At 65.9% G+C, this 16,670-nt stretch overlaps 2 protein-coding genes across 2 annotated transcripts in view; one reads left to right on the top strand and one right to left on the bottom strand.

The window, feature by feature from the left end:
* Positions 1-16,670, bottom strand: part of RPS10 (ribosomal protein S10) — a 382,514-nt gene that overhangs the window by 7,178 nt on the left and 358,666 nt on the right. The window lies entirely within an intron of this gene.
* PACSIN1 (protein kinase C and casein kinase substrate in neurons 1) lies at positions 10,882-14,635 on the top strand. The gene is made up of 9 exons (XM_062594955.1): positions 10,882-10,947; positions 11,307-11,463; positions 11,644-11,879; positions 12,074-12,229; positions 12,681-12,856; positions 13,263-13,383; positions 13,499-13,623; positions 13,970-14,163; positions 14,526-14,635. The coding sequence occupies exons 1-9, from the start codon at positions 10,885-10,887 to the stop codon at positions 14,633-14,635; spliced, it is 1,338 nt and encodes a 445-aa protein (XP_062450939.1). The 5' UTR covers positions 10,882-10,884.

The raw sequence follows: 16,670 nt of genomic DNA, 5'->3' as shown, positions 1-16,670 counted from the left end.
GAGCTGGGCTGTAAAGTCTTGGCTGGGATCCCGGGGGACAGGATGGGTTTTGCAGGCGTGGGAAAGCCGTGGGATGCACACCCAGCTCTTCCAGGCAGAGCCACCTGGCTCTCGTGCTCGAGCAAAGGGTTTGGGGCTTGCTCAAGGCAAGTAAAGTCCCTTTTGCACCCCGCATCACCCCAACCAGGAGATCGGAGGGCAGCTGGGCCACACGCAGCCTCCCCCAGCCCAGCTGTGCAGCCCTGCACTGGCACAGAGCCATCCCCAGGACAGGGTGGAGACTCAGCATCCACTGCTCCGTCCTCTCCCATCCTTCCACGTCTCCAGCAGCACCCTGCTCCAAGGAGCACAGTTTCCGTGGACTCCAGCACGTGTTGGAGAGAAACCAGCTTTGCGCACCTCCGGGCTCAGGGACTCGGGCTCTTCTGCCATTAGGAGCTGGGTGAACCTGGCTCCCCTTATGGAGGAAAACCTTTATTTTTTTTCCTTAAAGTGGGTCCATCACGACACTGCTTTCGTACCCGACGTGGGCGCTGAGCCTCCTCGCACCTGCGCAGCTCATCCCTCCCAGGGCGACTCGCTGCCTTCATCCGCACTGCTGCCAGTGCTGCCCTCTGCGCCAAGCAAGGCCGCCCATGCCCTGGCCAGGCGTCAACGGGACGCTCTCCGGGCCCCCGGTGCAAAACGGTGACGCTGGGGCTCTGCGGCGTCCTCCCCTCCCACGCCGGGGCTGCTCCTGCCCCATCCGGAGGTTCAAACGTCCCAGGAGAGCCGGGGCCAGGCTCCTGCTGGCAGCAGCAGGGAGAGGGCTGCAACCTGCCCCGGACGGACACCGAGGGGCTTTGCAGTGCGGGGACCCCCAAATTGGCCCCAGGGTGCCAGGGGCTGCCCGAGAGAGCGGGGGGAGGCGAGCAGGGGAGGAGGCTGCAAATAAAAGCTTGCAAGGGAAATAGAGAGAGTGAGGAGATGCAGGAGCGAGGAGTCGGGGGGCAGTCGGCGGGGGAACCTGCAGCCGCCTCTCCTCGGCCGGGCCAAGCCGAGCTCCAGGCTTTTTCCTTGCCGCTTCTGCAGTAATGTTGTCACCTTGTGCTGCGAAGGAGTCATTACGCCGAGCCGGGGCGGCGATTGGCTGGCTAAAAATGCCTCTCTAATCTCCGTGCTGATCTTTACCCCCCTCCTCCCCATCTGCTGTGACCTTCCTTCCAATGTGCAGCGCCAGCCGGAGCGAGACGGTGCCGGCCGGGCTTCCCAGCCAGCTCCCCGGGCGCCCGGGCCGCCCCGGCGGCCGCATCTCGCCCCACCGTCACCTGCCCACGGTCCCCGCAGCCCCTGCGCAAAGGTACCGGCGCGCGGTCCCCCACCCGGGGGCGTCGGGGCAGGTGCCAGCGCCGCGGCGGCGGGCGGCGAGGGCTTCCCGCGGGGGCCAGCAGGGAGCCGGTGTCCCCGGGGCCGGGGCAGCGGAGCGGGACGCCGGGGCCTGCTCGCGGACCGCCGGCTTTGCGGCATCTGGCAGAGGTTTCCCCCCCCCCAGCGCCGGCGCTTGTTTGCTGAGAAATGAAAGAGGTATTTGCAGTCGTGCCCCTTGCTCGGAGCAAATTCCAAACTGCCCCGCGATTACGCAGACGGGGCGCTCGCTTTCCGCCTTTTCGAGCTCACCCCCGGCTTTGGGGGGACCGGCTCTGTTCCGGCCTCGCGGCCGGGGTGCCCAGCGGAGGGCTGCCTCGGGTCTGCCGAGCGCCCCGCGGGTCCCGGGGGGCCGCGGTCCCGCCGCCGGGGCAGAGCCGCGGGGGGAACCGCGATGCGACGCGGCCCCGCTCGGCGTGTGACGCGAAAGCCGCCGCGCCGGCGGCTCGTACGGCCTGCGAGCGCTGCCGGCTGCCGAGCCGCGGCGGCGGGGGCTGCTCGTCCTGCCCCCCGGCCCGGTCCTGGTGCCACGCTGGCACCGCGCGAGCTGCGCAGCTCTCGGGAGCCCACGCGCCGGCCCGCTCCGAATCGGGACCCGAAAGCTTTCCGTGAACACCTGGAACGGGGCTGGGAGCTGAAAGCCCAACCCGGAGGGCAGGCGATCGTTGGGGCTGCCGGAGGCCGAGCAGCCCCGGAGCTGCCCGAATGCCGTCGTTAGCCCGGAGAGACGGTGCCGGCGCCCCCAGCCCGTCACCTCTGCGTCGCCTACGGGAGCATCCTGCTGCCCTTTCCCCGTGCCCGGCGCCGTCTGGGCACGTCGGAAGGGACAGTGCTGGTCTGCGCCCTGCATAGACCACCCGGGCGTCACCGGCCGGCGGGTGACGGCAGCCTCCGGCGGCGCCCTGGGAGCACCCTGGCCTCCGGGATGGTCGTCCCTGCCCCGCGGCGCGAGCCGGCACCGGCAGGCGTTTCGCGGGGTCTCCGCGTCCGCGCGGCCCGGCTCCGAGCTCTTGCGCCCGCCTCGGGAGCGGCCAAGCAAGCGCTTTGCTAAACGGATTAGAGCCGGCGCTACCCCCCCTCCACCTCCGCCGCCGCCTCGCCAGGCTGCCTCCGCGCTCCGCTGCCCTCGGGCCTCCGGAGGATCGTCCTCCAGGATCGTCCTCGGCCAGCGCCAGCCCCGGCGCGGGACACCGCTGCCGCCGGCACCGAGGGCGCCTCGGTGCAGCGCCCGAGGACGGGGACGGCGAGCGGCAGCCGTGCGGGGGCGGTGCCCAGCAGCGCCCAGCGAGCTGCGTTTTCCCAGGAAAAACGGAGCCTTTATGTCCCGGCTCCTGCCCCTTCCCTGGAAGGGGCTCGGAGGATGCCCCCGGGGCCGGTTATGAGCGGACAAAAAGGGGCTTGTTTGGGTGGGAGCCGCGTTCCTGGCAGCGCCGGGCCCTCCACAACGGCTCGCTTTCTGCAAAACGGCTGCAGAGGGGCCAATTATCCGCCGCTGCTAATTAGAAATGCAAAATAGCCATGCGTTGGCGTTCTCCGGGCGGGCGGGAGGGCTCCCGGCCAGGGCACCCTCCGGCGCTGCTTTGGGGGATGCATTTCCCTCCCGCCGCGAGGCAGACGCGACGGGGCCGTGCTAGCTGTGCCCCCGGCTCCGCTTCGTCGCCCGCTCGCGCCGGGAAGCGGGGCAGGCGGCCGAGCCAGCGCGCTGGGGCTCTCCGGAGCGGGCGCCGGTCCCCGCTGCCGCCGGCCCCCCACCGGCCGCCGAGAGCGGCGGCTGAGATCTGCCGGCTCGGGCCGCGCCGGGGCCGCCGAGCTCGCCGCGCGCGAGCCGGAAAACCGGCTGCCGCAGGGTCTCTGCAAAATTTGCAATGCCAAAGAGTTTCACCCGACGCAGAGAGACACCCGCGAGGCTGGGGGCTGCCCTCGGCCCGCAGGCGTTTCGCTCCCGCCGGCTGGGAGCCGCTTTGGCAAAAGGTGCCGGGTTGCAAAGCCGCCCCCGAGGCGAAGCGGAGGCCGCGCGGAGCCGGGGCCGATCCGGAGCCCGGCTCGGGAGCCGGCGGGGAGCTGCGGCCCCCGCCGAGCTTCATTCGGAAGTCGACGGCGCTCGTTAGAGGAAAGACGAGCCGGCGCCGTGCAGGACCCGCGTTAGGTTCTCTGGGCAACTCGATCGGGGCGGCCGCGGCCCCGGGCAGCCCGGCAGCCTCGTTAGCGCAGCGGCTGCGGATGGCGGCTCCTATTACACGTCTCGAAACTCTCTGGTCTCCTGCTGCGGCTTAATTTCCCTTAGGGCACCCCGGAGCCCGGGGAGAAGGCAGGGCTGGTGCTGGAGAGCGGCTGGGAGCAGACGGCCCGGCCGAGCTCCGTGCACCCTCCCCGCGGCCCCGCGGCAGCCCCCGGACCGCCGCAGCCGGGGCAAGCGGAGGGCTGCTGGGCGCGTCCACCGCCCCGCGTGCACACGCCTGGGCGCCGGCGGGCTCGCTGCCCGCGCGGGACGCGCCGGGACCCCCCCCGGGGCCGCACTCGGACAGCTCAGACCGAGGCTCCCGGCAGCGCAGCCCAAGGGAAAGCCGCTGGGTGCAGCGGGGGAGCCCCGCTCGGTGGGTGCTGAGCACCCCGACTCCAGGACTGGATGCACCAGGGCCGTGCCATGGTGAGGGCCTGCAGTGCAGCGCTGGGGGAGCTGGAAGGGGCTTGCAGAGCTGGCGACCAGGGATGGGGGCCTGTCCCGTCCCCCCCCCCCTCCCCGCAATGTGTTTTTGCAGCCGGCGCGGGCAGCGGCTCCATCCCCGTTGCCATGACAACGGGAGGGCTGCAGGCAGGGCGCGCGCCCGGGCCCCGTGCACGGCGCTGCTGCACGGCCGGCGCGCAGCGCAGCGCGGCCGCCCCGCCGTGCCCGGCGCCCCGCGCCGCGACCCCCACCCACTGGGCACCCGCCTGTCCCAGGTAAGTGCCTTCCCCTGAGGCCTGGAAAGCAGCACGGGGCACCTGGGTGCCCTGCAGGGTTGGGGATGGGGATGCAGGAGGTCCCTGCTGCTTGCACAGTTGGAGAGGAGGATGCAGGATGCCCGAATCCCTTGCAGGGATGGGGGTGCAGGATGCCTGGTCCTTTGCACGGATGCAGATGCAGGATGCCTGTGCCTCCCTGCATGGATAGGAACGGAGGATGCAGGATGCCCGAATCCCTTGCAGGGATGGGGATGCAGGATGCCTGGTCCTCTGCACAGATGGAGATGCAGGATGCCTGTGCCCCCTGCACGGATGGGGAGAGAGGATGCAGATGCCTAAATCCCCTTTCAGGGACAGGGATGCAGGAGGTCCCTGCCGCTTGCACAGATGGAGAGGAGGATGCAGGATGCCCGACTCCCTTGCAGGGATGGGGGTGCAGGATGCCTGGTCCTTTGCACAAACACGGATGCAGGATGCCTGTGCCCCCTGCACAGAAGGGGACAGAGGGTGCAGGATGCCCGAATCCCTTGCAGGAATGGGAATGCAGGGTGCCAGATCCTTTGCATGGATGCGGATGCAGGATGCCTGTGCCCCCCTGCATGGATAGGAAGGGAGGATGCAGGATGCCCGACTCCCTTGCAGGGATGGGGGTGCAGGATGCCTGGTCCTCCGCACAGATGGAGATGCAGGATGCCTGTGCCCCCTGCGCAGCTGGGGATGGCGGCTGCAGGGTCGCTGGCACAGCGGAGGATGGGGCCGCAGGGCGCCGCTTAAGGACCGGGCAGTTCAGCACTGGTTTGCAGCCCGTAGGCAGGATGCAGCGTCCCTCGGTGCCAGGGAGGGCCGAGGGGCTGTGCGACTTTCAGCCCCCCCCAGTGCTTCTGAGTGGGTGCCGGGGCTGGGGATGCCTCATCGGTGGGACTGCCCCTCGCCCAGGTTTGTGCCTCAGTTTCTCCAGCTGTAAAGGGAGGGGGGAGGGCTTGTGCAATGCCGCTCATTGCTACCCCCTGCCCAGCTGACTGTCACCCCCACCACTGAAATCCCTCCTTTTGCAGTTTTAGCTCCAGCATCACCCCTCAACCCCCACCCAGCCCTGTGCTTCCTACCCCCTGCTTTGAGCTCCCTCCATCTCTGCCCAGTTTCTTTCCCCACCAAAACCAGCTAAAACGCAGCCAGCTGCCTGCAGCGTCCTGCTCCCAGCAGCCCCACCACCAGCCCCCCTCAGCCCATCTCGCCTCCCATCTGCCCGCCCAGCCCTGGGTCAATGCAACCAGGGTGGAGGGGACCAGACCCCCATGCACGAGGCCCTGACATGGAAGGGGAGGGGACAGCACCGCCGTACCCCCAGCACCACCATTTGCTCGTTCTTGCATTATTTGCAAACTCATATTTGGAACGGTACCGAAATCCTCTGCTGGGACTGCAAACCCCTGCTCAGGAGTCACGACATCCTCCCTTGCGGCACAAAGCTAAGAGAGAGCGAGAAAAGCTGCAGAGCTTGGAGGTGACTCAAAACCCCACGAGCTGTGGCTCAGACCCCTCTCCCTTGCCCGGGCCTGGGCACAGGGACGGGGCGACAGCATCCCGCCAGCCCCGGGTGCCCATCCACATTCCCAGCGCATCTCCCATGCCTCAGCCCGGCTGCAAGCTCCTCTGGAAAGAAACATTCACGTTACCTGGAAATGCCATGGATATTTCCCCAAATCTTCCCGCGAGGCTTGCAAAATCGCTGGAAGATTTCTGCCGGTGCCTGCCCAGGATGACTTTGGGGAGAGCGGGAAGAAGACAAACCTTTCGGCACGCGAAGGCGCTTGCTGCCGGGGCCCGGAGCCCGCGCGGCTCCCGCCCGGCGCGGCGGCGGACGCACGCGTGGAGCGCCCCGGTCGGGCTGCAGCGCGAGGCCCCTCGCAGCAGCGCCGGCGGAGCCACTTGCTTGGCTTTAGCAGAGCAGTCGAGTCAAGAGCCACCAGCTTCGCCGGAGAAAAGGCTCCCAGAAGGGGTTTGCAGCCCTTGTGCCGCCTCCGGGGCCAAATCCCGCGGAGAAGCACCCGGCATCTCCTGCCTCGCCTCGGGGCTGGGCTCACCCCGCAGCAGGGCTCCAGTCCCGCTTGTGTCGTGGCTGGAGGGATCTTCACCAGGCAAGACAGGATGAGTCCCTGCAACAAGGCGTCTCCAGCCCGCTCCGAAGGGGCCCCCAGCTCGCCTCCTGCGCGGCCTTTGGCTCCGCGTGATGACCGGGGCGAGGAAAGGTGCCCGGTCCTCAGCTCGCCGGCTCGCCTGCCTCTCGCCCCGGCAATGGGACCAACCTGTTGGCAGCACCTCCCCGCTCCAGCCCCTGCCTCTTCCCCGGCCCCGCGTGCTTCGGAGGGGCCGACGGGCAGGAGCTAGCGAATGTTAAAGCTCCCTGGAGGGTCCGGATTTGACAGGCTGGGAGCCCGAGCTGAACTGCAGGAAAAGCTCGGACAACCGATGCGTTTGCAGGTTGCCCAAGCTATCGGCTCTCCCCGAGGACCCTGCTGGGGGCCCCGGAGCATCGGCAAGGCAGCAGCACGCGGCGGATCGGTGGCTCTGCCCCACCACGGGTCTCCAGCTCTCGCAGCCGGCGCTCGGCACGCGCCGCACCGCGTTATTTCCCCGTTCAGCAGCTGGGCTTGCAGAAGCATTTTGCAGCAAGGCTGCTTCTCACATTGCATCGATTTGTGCTGGTGCTCTGAGATCGGTGTCCGTGGCCGCTGCATCCTGCGGGAAACTGTGCGAAGCGTCGGTCCCGGGCGCCGGCTCCTCCGAAACGCCGGCCGCGGTTATCCCCGGCAGCGCGGGCGGCCACGTCGGCCGCCGCCGAGCACCCTGCCGGCTTGGCTCGGCCTCTCTCCCGGGAGGATTTGCAGCCGCCTGCGCCTCTGCCCGTCGGCTTTCCCCAGCCTCTGCCCGGCCACGTGGCCGATGCACCATGTGCTGCAGGCCGGCGGCAACGTTGCAGCAGAGGCAGCCTAAGGGGGGGGCTCCGAAAGGCGCCCAGCGAACGCTGCGCCGTGGCGACCGCGCCGCCAGCGACCGTGGCAGCTTCCCATCGCCGGCTCCCTCCCCTGCGCCGGCAACGGGCACACTCGGCCCGGCCCGAGCGCGTCGTGGCTGCGCGAGAGGCAGCGGAGGAGCCGGCGGGGAGGATTGCATCAGCCGGCGTGGCTGCACGCTCCTCCGCAGCGCTGGAGCGAGGCAGCCCCTTCCCGGCGGCGAGGGGCTGCGCTCAGCGCCGCGGCTCCGGGGTGCCGCTTGGAAGCGGCACCTTCCCCGCGGCAGGGGCAGGAGAGCCTGACGTGAGCCGCAGGCGGCTCGGCTCCCTCCGCCTAGGGCCCGGCCGTGCCACCCCGGGGGCTTTTGTACCCAGCTGCGTCTCCCGGCCGGTCCCGGGCTCTGCCTGCGCCTCAGCTCTTCCGCATCCCTGAGCCCGGCGTGAGCAGGGCTGGGAGGCAGCGGCCGGGATCGGGCACGGAGGCGGCAGCAGGGAAAGGGACCCCGGGGGGAGCCCCGCAGCAAGCCCCAATGCTGGGACCCGTATCGTCCCCGGTTGCTTCCCCCCCCCGGCCGCGGGAGGTGGGAGCGAGCCGGTGCAGCCGCTGTAGCAGCACCGTGGATCCTCTCCTGGTGCCGGAGGAGCCTGCGGTGGTGGCTCCCAGGGACACGGGATGCAGGGCGAAACGGCGATGGGGAGAGGGGGCACGGGCAGGGAGAGCTCCTGGTTTTGGAAGCGCGGGCAGGCGCGTGCCGCCCCGGGCAGCAGCTGCAGCACCGGCCCTCTGCATTGCAGCAGCCTCCTGCCGGCGCGGGGCCGGCGGCCGCGTCCCCGGCGAGCGCCCGTCCCGCACGCGTGCGCCCGGCCGGCCCTGCGCCGCCTCTCTGCAGGCAGCTCCTGCATGGGGGGCAGACCCCCCCCCTGCACTGCCCCTGGCCGCTTCCCTGCACCCCTTCCCCACGCACCGCGAGACGAGCTGCAGCAGTGCTCAGCCCTGAGCCAGCCTGGCCGGGGAGGCTGGAGAGAGACCCGGCGGGGGTCCGGGCCGGCGAAACGCAGCCCCCTCCGCCGAGGGCACTGGGGGAGCAGCGCCAGGCTGCAGCAGCGCGGCACGGGGCCTGGCAGCGAGCCACGGCCGCGGCTCGGCCCGCCGAAACCGCGGGCGGCAGGCGTCACCGCCAGCTGCCTTGATGCGACGCGATGGGCTGTGCCGGGCTGACAGGCACCGCACAGGGAGCGAGGGCGGCCTCGTGCCGGCGGGCGTGCGGGTGTGCAAGCACGCGTATGTGCACACATGCATGCATGCATGCATGTGCATGTGCATGCATACGTGTAGGTGCGTGCACGGGTGTGCGTGCATGGGTGTGCATCTGCGCGGGGCTGGAGAGGGGCAACGAGGCAGCAACCTCAACCGTAAAATGATGCAGAGCCAAAAATAGCCCCCAGAGCCACAGGCAGAGAGAGAGGACGGAGCTGCAGCACCCAAACCGTGCAGCACCCGACTCCCCAGCCCGCCGGGCGCGCGGCGCCGGTTCGCCCACCCGCAGCGCCCGGGCTGCCGCAGGCACGCGCCCGTCGTCGCTGCCCCGCTGCCCACCGCAGCTGCGGGGCCGGGCCGGGGCTGCGCCCCGAGGCTGCTCCTCCATCCCGAGGCTGCTCCTCCATCCCGCCGCCAGCGCAGCCTCGGGACAGAGCCAAGCGCCGGCGCGCGGGCGCTGCGCGGCGCTGGGAACGGGGCGACGGTGCCACGGCCCCACGTACGTACGTGTCGCGGAGGCTGCGCGACGGCCAGAGCCACGCGTTTATTTTTAACCGGCCGGGGAAGGCGCCCGGGGATTGGTGGGTTTCTCGGTTATATCACTAAATCCCCGCGAGGCCCCGTTACTTCCAGCCCGGCGAGCTGCGCCGTGGCGTGCCCGTAACCGTTTCGGCACCCCGCGCTCCCGCGGCGCCCCGGAGGTCCCTGCTTCCGCCCCCCTTCCTCGCTCAGCCCCGGGCAGGAGGAACAGGCTGTCGCCTGAGGCCAGCCCCTAAATCCACAGCTTTCCTTACGGTTTCCGAGGGGTTTTGACCCCAAATGTGTCCATTAGCCCAATAAATGCTCTGGAAAAAGCCTGGGGAGACGCAGCACGTCTTCCACCTCCGCCTCCCAAGGGCGATTCCCGGCCCCATCCCTCCAGGAGACGCTGCATGGCCCCGCGGTCCCCCACGGGAGCGCGGCCGGAGCAGGGGGGTGGCGGGATGCTCGTGGCCACCGCGGCTCCCTGCCCGGCCCCGCGCCGAGCTGCTGCGCCCGGCTCTGACGCAGCCCGCGGCGGAGCGGTGAAGGGTTAAGGCGCGCGGCGGGGCCACGTGACGCTCCGGGGATGCCGTTTTTCTGAAGATCAGGACGGATTAGGTTGGAATAGCAGGACGAGAATTTCTTCGGGCCGCGCTCGCCCCCGCCAGCCTCCCCCCACCCCGGCCCCGCTGCGGCCGCTCGCCCCGGCCTCCCCGCGGGGATGCGCAGCGGCCGGGGCAGCACCCTCGCCGGGTAAGGGCGCCCGCCGCGGGGACGCTCCCGGGGGGGGTCCCTCCTTCCCGGGGGAGCAGCTTTGGGGATTTTGCTTCCTCAGCCCAGCCCGGCATCGGCGCTGCGGCAGATCGGGCTTCCCCGCGGTTACGTAAGGAACCCGCGGGACCGGCGGGGCGCGGATGCCGCAGCGGGTCTGGGGCGAAGAGCTGGGCGGGGGGGGGGGGGTCTGCGGCTTCCTAAGGCAGGTTTGGCTCTAGCCTGATTTCAGAGCCCCTCCAGCTGGACTCTTGGCCCCGCGGTGCAGGGCGCAGGCGGTGCTGGCGGCGGGAGGGAGGGGGGCACCGGGGAAGAGCCGGGTCCCCGCTCCCCCAGCAGGACCCGCAGGCGACAGCTCCCGTTTTCTGACCCATCTGTGCCGATAACGGCGCGGACCGGCTCACGTGACGGCAGCCGGATGGAGCCGCCGGCTCAGGCTGCTCCTTGCCGGGGGGCTGCCGCCACCATTGGGTCCCGCTGTCAATGCCGGCCCGCGACCGGCTCCAGCAGCAGACGGGCTGACGGACAGGGCGCATCTCTGTGCCCGGAGAGGACGATGCGGCTCGAAGGGCGTCTCGGCTAAAACCACTGCTCCCAGCTCAATCCCCTCCTGCCGGTGGGGATACGGCATGTGCGTGGTGCAGGGCTCCTCGCGCTCGGAGCAACGCGCGGGGCGATGCTCCGCGCTGGCTGCTCGGCCGGGGCTGCGCGTGGCTCCTGCATCCTTGCAGCTCCCGCGCATGCTGCAAAGGGGCTGCGGGAGGGCGAAGGCAGGGCAGGGGGGAGGCGGCGATCCGTTGGACGCTCGCGCCTGCCCTGACGCCTGGCGGCAGTGTGCCCCACGCTCAGCGTCGCGCCCCGGGGACCCGGCCCCTCCGCTGAGCCCGGCCCCTCTCCCCGCAGCGCATGAGGCTGGTGCTTCCCAGAGCGAGACCGAGCGCCCGCGCGAACGCCCGAGGCAGGACCGGGAGCCATGTCGGGTTCCTACGATGAGTCTGCAGCAGCCGCGGAGGAAACGACCGACAGCTTCTGGGAGGTGAGCGCTTGCTGTGCCCCCCCGCCCCGGGGCCGAGCTCGGAGCCAGGCAGCCCCGGCAGCCCCTCTCCTCCCCATCCCCACCGAGGCACCACAGAGCCCTGAACCGCTGTCACTGCTGGGCCAGGCTCTGCACAGCACCCCAAACATGCAGGATGGGTGCAGACTCCAGTCCTGGCCTGCCCAGGTGCAGGAGGGGTGCAGAGCAGGGTGGAGAGGACACAGGAACCGGGGCTGAGCCAGCCTGGAGCAAAAGCTCCTCCATCTCCAAGTCCATCCTGTTCCCCTGCAAAGCTCCCAGCCCTTCCCCAGCCCCCGGCACCCAGGCCATGGCTCCCATGCTTCCCGTCCCCATCCCAGGTGGGGAACTACAAGCGCACAGTGAAGCGGATCGACGATGGGCACCGGCTCTGTAATGACCTCATGAACTGCGTGCACGAGAGGGCCAAGATCGAGAAGTCCTATGCCCAGCAACTCACTGACTGGTCCAAGAGGTGGAGGCAGCTCATTGAGAAAGGTACTGTGGCCTCTCCCCATGCCATGGGTCACCCCATGCCAGTGGTGAACCAGGACACCTGGATCCCACTCTCCTGCCTTGGTGTCCCCACCTTTAAAAGGGATGCGAGGACAAGCCCAGCTCAGCACCCGCAGCTTGGGTTTGCATGCCTGGGCTCACCCATCCCCTCTGTCCTTGCAGGCCCCCAATATGGCAGCCTGGAGAAGGCATGGGGTGCCATCATGACAGAGGCAGACAAGGTGAGTGAGCTGCACCAGGAGGTGAAGAACAGCCTGCTGAACGATGACTTTGAGAAGGTCAAGAACTGGCAGAAGGATGCTTACCACAAGCAGATCATGGGAGGCTTCAAGGAGGCCAAGGAGGCAGAGGATGGCTTCCGGAAAGCACAGAAACCCTGGGCTAAGAAGCTTAAGGAGGTGAGGAGGAAATATGATCTGCAGCCCATCTTGGTCGCCAGAGGCCACTTCCCAGTCCCTTGGAAACCTGGTCCAAGCTGGGCACTGCAGGAAGACCCAAGGAGCGCACCACAGAGGCTGGGAGGGTAGGCAGAGGGATGTGGCAGGGGGCTATGACTTCTCTGACATCCATCCTCTCTCCCTTCTCTCACTAGCTGGAGACAGCCAAGAAAGCCTACCACTTGGCCTGCAAGGAGGAGAAGCTGGCAATGACCCGGGAAGCCAACAGCAAGGCAGAGCAGTCCAACACCCCCGAGCAGCAGAAGAAGCTCCAAGACAAAGTAGAAAAGTGCAAGCAAGATGTGCAAAAGGTGTGAGTCTCTGCCCAGGCGGGCCCCATGCTGGGACAGCTGGGAATCTCAGCGGCGGAGCAGTGATGCAGCTCGGCTGCCTCTGCTCCACGGCTCACACAGCACCAGGCTCTAGGGTTACCCAGGCAATGAGAAACAACGCAGATGGCCACCTCTTGTCCATTTGCCCCCTTCATTCCCCCTTTCCCTTCCCTACACACTGTACAACTCATAGCAGAAGGCTCAGGCTTTGCAGACAGGCCTAAGGGCAATGTGAGCTGAGAAGAGGTTAACCCCTCTTCCTGGGACAAGATTTCTCTTGCAGACAGACTGATTTAGCTCCGGAGGATCTTCACTGAAGCTGAGCTAGAAGCTTGGCCAAAGTGGCCCAGACACCAAACCCTCTCATTGCCCAGGAAGAGCCTCTGAGGTGCTTGAGCTGTAACTGAGACACCCTATCTCTTGGCTGCAGACTCAGGAGAAGTATGAGAAGGTTTTGGATGAGCTGAACAAGTGCACCCCGCAGTACATCGAGAGTATGGAGCAGGTCTTTGAGCAGTGCCAGCAGTTTGAGGAGAAGAGGCTCAACTTCCTCAAGGAAGTGCTCCTGGACATCAAGAGGCACCTGAACCTGGCAGAGAGCAGCAGGTACGTGCATCCCTTGCTGGCCAGTCCACTGGCCAGGGAGAAAGTGTGGTGTGTCAGCATTGCAGTGGTCAGGAGCCAGAAGGAGCAATGCCAGGATCCATGAAAGGTCTGCTCCTGCTGCCTGGCAGCAAACCAAGCCCTGGAGGGTCTGGGTGCTTCCAAGCAAACTAGTCCCCTGCAATGCAAGGGAAAGAGGTCTCCTGCCACCATTGTGGCCACTAAGAAGTACCAGAGTGGTGCAGTCATGCAGGTGGGCTGTGCGGGAGCCAGGTGCCCTCCAGTGGCTCCTAGGAGGAAATACAACCGTAGCTTCTCACCATCCCACCTCATCCCCGCTGCCAGAGGACCCCACTTGCCGGTAGGGTCCATCCCCACTTGAATACCCTAACTTGCAACTCTCCCCCAGCTATGCCAATGTCTACCGGGAGCTGGAGCAGACCATCCGCCTCTCGGATGCGCAGGAGGATCTCCGGTGGTTCCGCAGCACCAGTGGCCCCGGGATGCCCATGAACTGGCCCCAGTTTGAGGTGAGGCTTAGCACCCCCAGGGATGGGGACCATCGCTGCCCCCGCAGGCGCTCAGAGCCATGCAGTGTTTGCCTGTTGTCCCAGTGCTCAGGGGCTAGCTGGTTTGTGCTTCCAGGAGTGGAACCCGGACCTGACGCACACGATAACACGAAAAGAGAAGCTGAAGAAGGGCGAGGGGGTGACCCTGACCAACACCAGCAGTGGGAGCGAGACGGGGGCGCAGGGAGGGGAGCGTGGGAGGTGAGTGTGCCGGGCAGCTTGCCAACGGGCAGGAGGGGAGGGCAGCTGGCGCCCAGCAGGATGGGGAGATGCAAGCCAAGGTAGGCATCTGTCATGGGGAAGTGCACAGTGTTTGCCCGTGCAAACACTTCAGAGCCCTCCCTCTGTGTCTTATTGGCTGTGGGGCAGCCTGGTGGGGGCCATGCCCTTGGCCCAGGAGCTTGCTTGCTGAAGTCCTCATTCCCGCGTGACCATGGGAAGGCTGCAGCACCCATCCAGATTTCCCCAGTGAAAGGGGCACGCGCATTCCTCCTTCCCTCTCCGCCTGTTTTGACAGCCCTTCTGCCTCCTTCCTTCCCACCCCTAGTGTAAGCAGCCATGACCGTGGCCAGACCTACAGTGCAGAATGGTCCGACGATGAAGGCAGCAACTCCTTCAATACCAATGAGGCCAATGGTGGCACCAACCCCTTCGACGAGGAGCCGTCGGGGAAGGGCGTGCGGGTGCGGGCTCTGTACGACTACGACGGGCAGGAGCAGGATGAGCTCAGCTTCAAAGCAGGTATGGTCCCTTGTGGGTGCTGGGTCACTCAGAGCATCTCTGCCAGAGCTACTTGTCACATGCTGTCCTGCTTTTTGGAGTAAAATCCCTCAAATCATTTCTGAGTTATCCCAGCCCCTCAAATGTTTAACTAGAAGGGGAAGGCACAGTCTGAGCTTGAACCAGAGTAGGCTTGGAGAGGTGCTAGGACACAGCATGTGGGGTCTCCTGGGGTTAGCCCTTGCATTTCTGCCCTACAATCTTAAGTGCCAGGGGTCAGTCCTAGAAACCCCCAGGAGCTGCATCCAGGGGAGAAGAAGAGGAGTCAGGAGAAGCTTCCTGCACACTGCCACAAGCTCTCCCCTTTCTACCTTTTGTTTCAGGTGATGAACTAACCAAACTAGGAGAAGAAGATGAGCAAGGATGGTGCAAAGGGCGCTTGGACAACGGGCAGCTAGGTCTCTACCCAGCCAACTATGTGGAGGCTATCTAAGTCTTGTGGTGTTCTCATTGCCGTCAGCAGATAAATCCACCCTCCGTTGTCTCCATCTCTCCACCAGCCAACCAGCCATTTTGCCGTCTGGTCGTTCACTCCTCACAGTTAGAGATTCAGACATATTTTCCGACCAAGCTTTTATTTTTTTAAGAGTTGTCTCTGAAGAGTATTTTGCATAGTTGCTTTTTTCTTCTAAGATAATGTGAAGCAAAAGATGACGTCGTCCGTTCTTCTACTTTAGTTGGTTTTCCAAGGGAAAAGCCAATACCTCAAGATCTTAAAGCCCAACCAGTGAGAGCTTCTGATTGGTTGGTTTTTAAAGATACTGAAATCATGAGCCACCTTCTGATTGGCTGGAACTGTTCCGAAATGCACAGCACTTAAGCTCCTGGGACCAATCAAATTCGTTCCCCCCAAAATGAAAGGAAGTGGAGTTTTACTCCGTTTATTTATTGGTGTTCCCAAGCTCTTTTCCCCAATTCATCCTCCATCACAGCCCTCTCTCCCCAAAGGAAGGGGATAAACATCCTCCTTCTCCTGCCAACATCCAGCCCCATCAGTGAACCAGTCCTCCCACCTTGCTGTGGGCCATGGCCAGGGCCAGCTGCAGATTCAACAGCTGGACCTTCCCAACCATATAGTTCAGCGGCATCTCTTCAGCCTCCTCCTTTGTGCCAGGCCAGGTCCCTTGTCTGCTCGGAGATGTCAAGATCTTGCTGGAAGTGTTGTCTGCTGGAGGGAGTAGATGCTCCAGAGCCAATGCCCTGCTGCAGGAGCAGCAGTGGCTCTCGCAAGGGCATTTTTATCCCAGGGCAAACCAGATCCAGGGCCAGGTGGCCCAGCAGGGCCTGAAATAGGCTGCTGTTTGGAGAGGAACCTCACCCTGGTTTGATGGTGCTGGAAGCAGCTTCACAGCCAACCCAGTGAAGTGGAGGCCTGGTTTGGATGCTGCTGAGGACAATCCCCGTGGAACTGCCTTTCCTAAGAGCAAAATCCCCCTGCAGCAGGAGGAGACCTCACGGCCCCTGGCTTTGAGCTGGCAGGAGGGGGAAAAGGAGTTAAGCAAAGCCCAGCCTCGCATGGTGAAGCAGGAACCTTCCTACGGGCTGTCTGGTCCCCACACTGGGGCAGGGAGCCAGGTCCAGCTGGGAGCTAAGGTGGGAAGAGGTTGGCAAGCATCCAGGAGGACAAGGAAGGCTCAGCACAGGGAGCGGACCTCAGCTGCAAAGAAGCTGCCTGGCGAAGACCCCAGAGCCCTTCCCTGCATGGGGGGAAGCAGCGTCGCTGGCCGGTTCCTCACCCCTGAGCCCACGGCATGGAGGACCCACCGCAGGATCTCACAACAAGCCACCCTGTCCAGCCTCCGTGCCCCGGAGGGTGAGTGCACGGGTCTTTTGGTTGGACGCCTGCTCCACCACGGCTCTTGGAAAGCGCCTCCCAGCCCCACTTGGCCCTGGCCTCTGCAACCGGCCGCTGTGCGGGAAGCTCACGGGTGACGTAGCCCCTTCGCTCCATCTCACCCCAACCCTCCTGCCATGGGCAACCTGGGGAAAGAGCCCAGAGGCTCGTCTCCACAGCCCAGCTCTTATTTATCTCCATAACATCAGCCCCGCCTGCATCACCGCCATCGTCCGCCCCGCGCGCTCCTCTCCCACCTCTCCTCTCTTCCCCGGTCCGTCGGTTCGCGAATTCTTTGGCCCCAGGGAGCGGGTGTTCCTCCGAAGCAAGGCAATCGCCGCGCGCTGGGTACCGCGGGCGAGAGCTGCCCAGCCCCGTCTCTTCTGCTAGTTACAATTATGCGGAGCGGGGGGGGGGGGGAAGTCAAAAAAAAAACCCAACCAACCACCTGTCTCAGCAATGCACCCCGGTTTTTTGTACATTGATTGTGTAATTTAAGAAGTATATATATAATATATATATATATATTGTGATTGTATTACCGTGGATACAACAACAAGAACAGCAAGCGAAAATGGCTGAGCTCTGTAAGCGTTCTGCCGGCTTGGGCCCTCGTCTGCCTCGCACGCGCCGA

This window comes from Rhea pennata, chromosome 25 (assembly GCF_028389875.1).
Source record: "Rhea pennata isolate bPtePen1 chromosome 25, bPtePen1.pri, whole genome shotgun sequence".
Classification (NCBI taxonomy): domain Eukaryota; kingdom Metazoa; phylum Chordata; class Aves; order Rheiformes; family Rheidae; genus Rhea; species Rhea pennata.
Note: the sequence above shows the minus strand (reverse complement) of the source record. Positions and strands in the feature narration are given on the sequence as shown.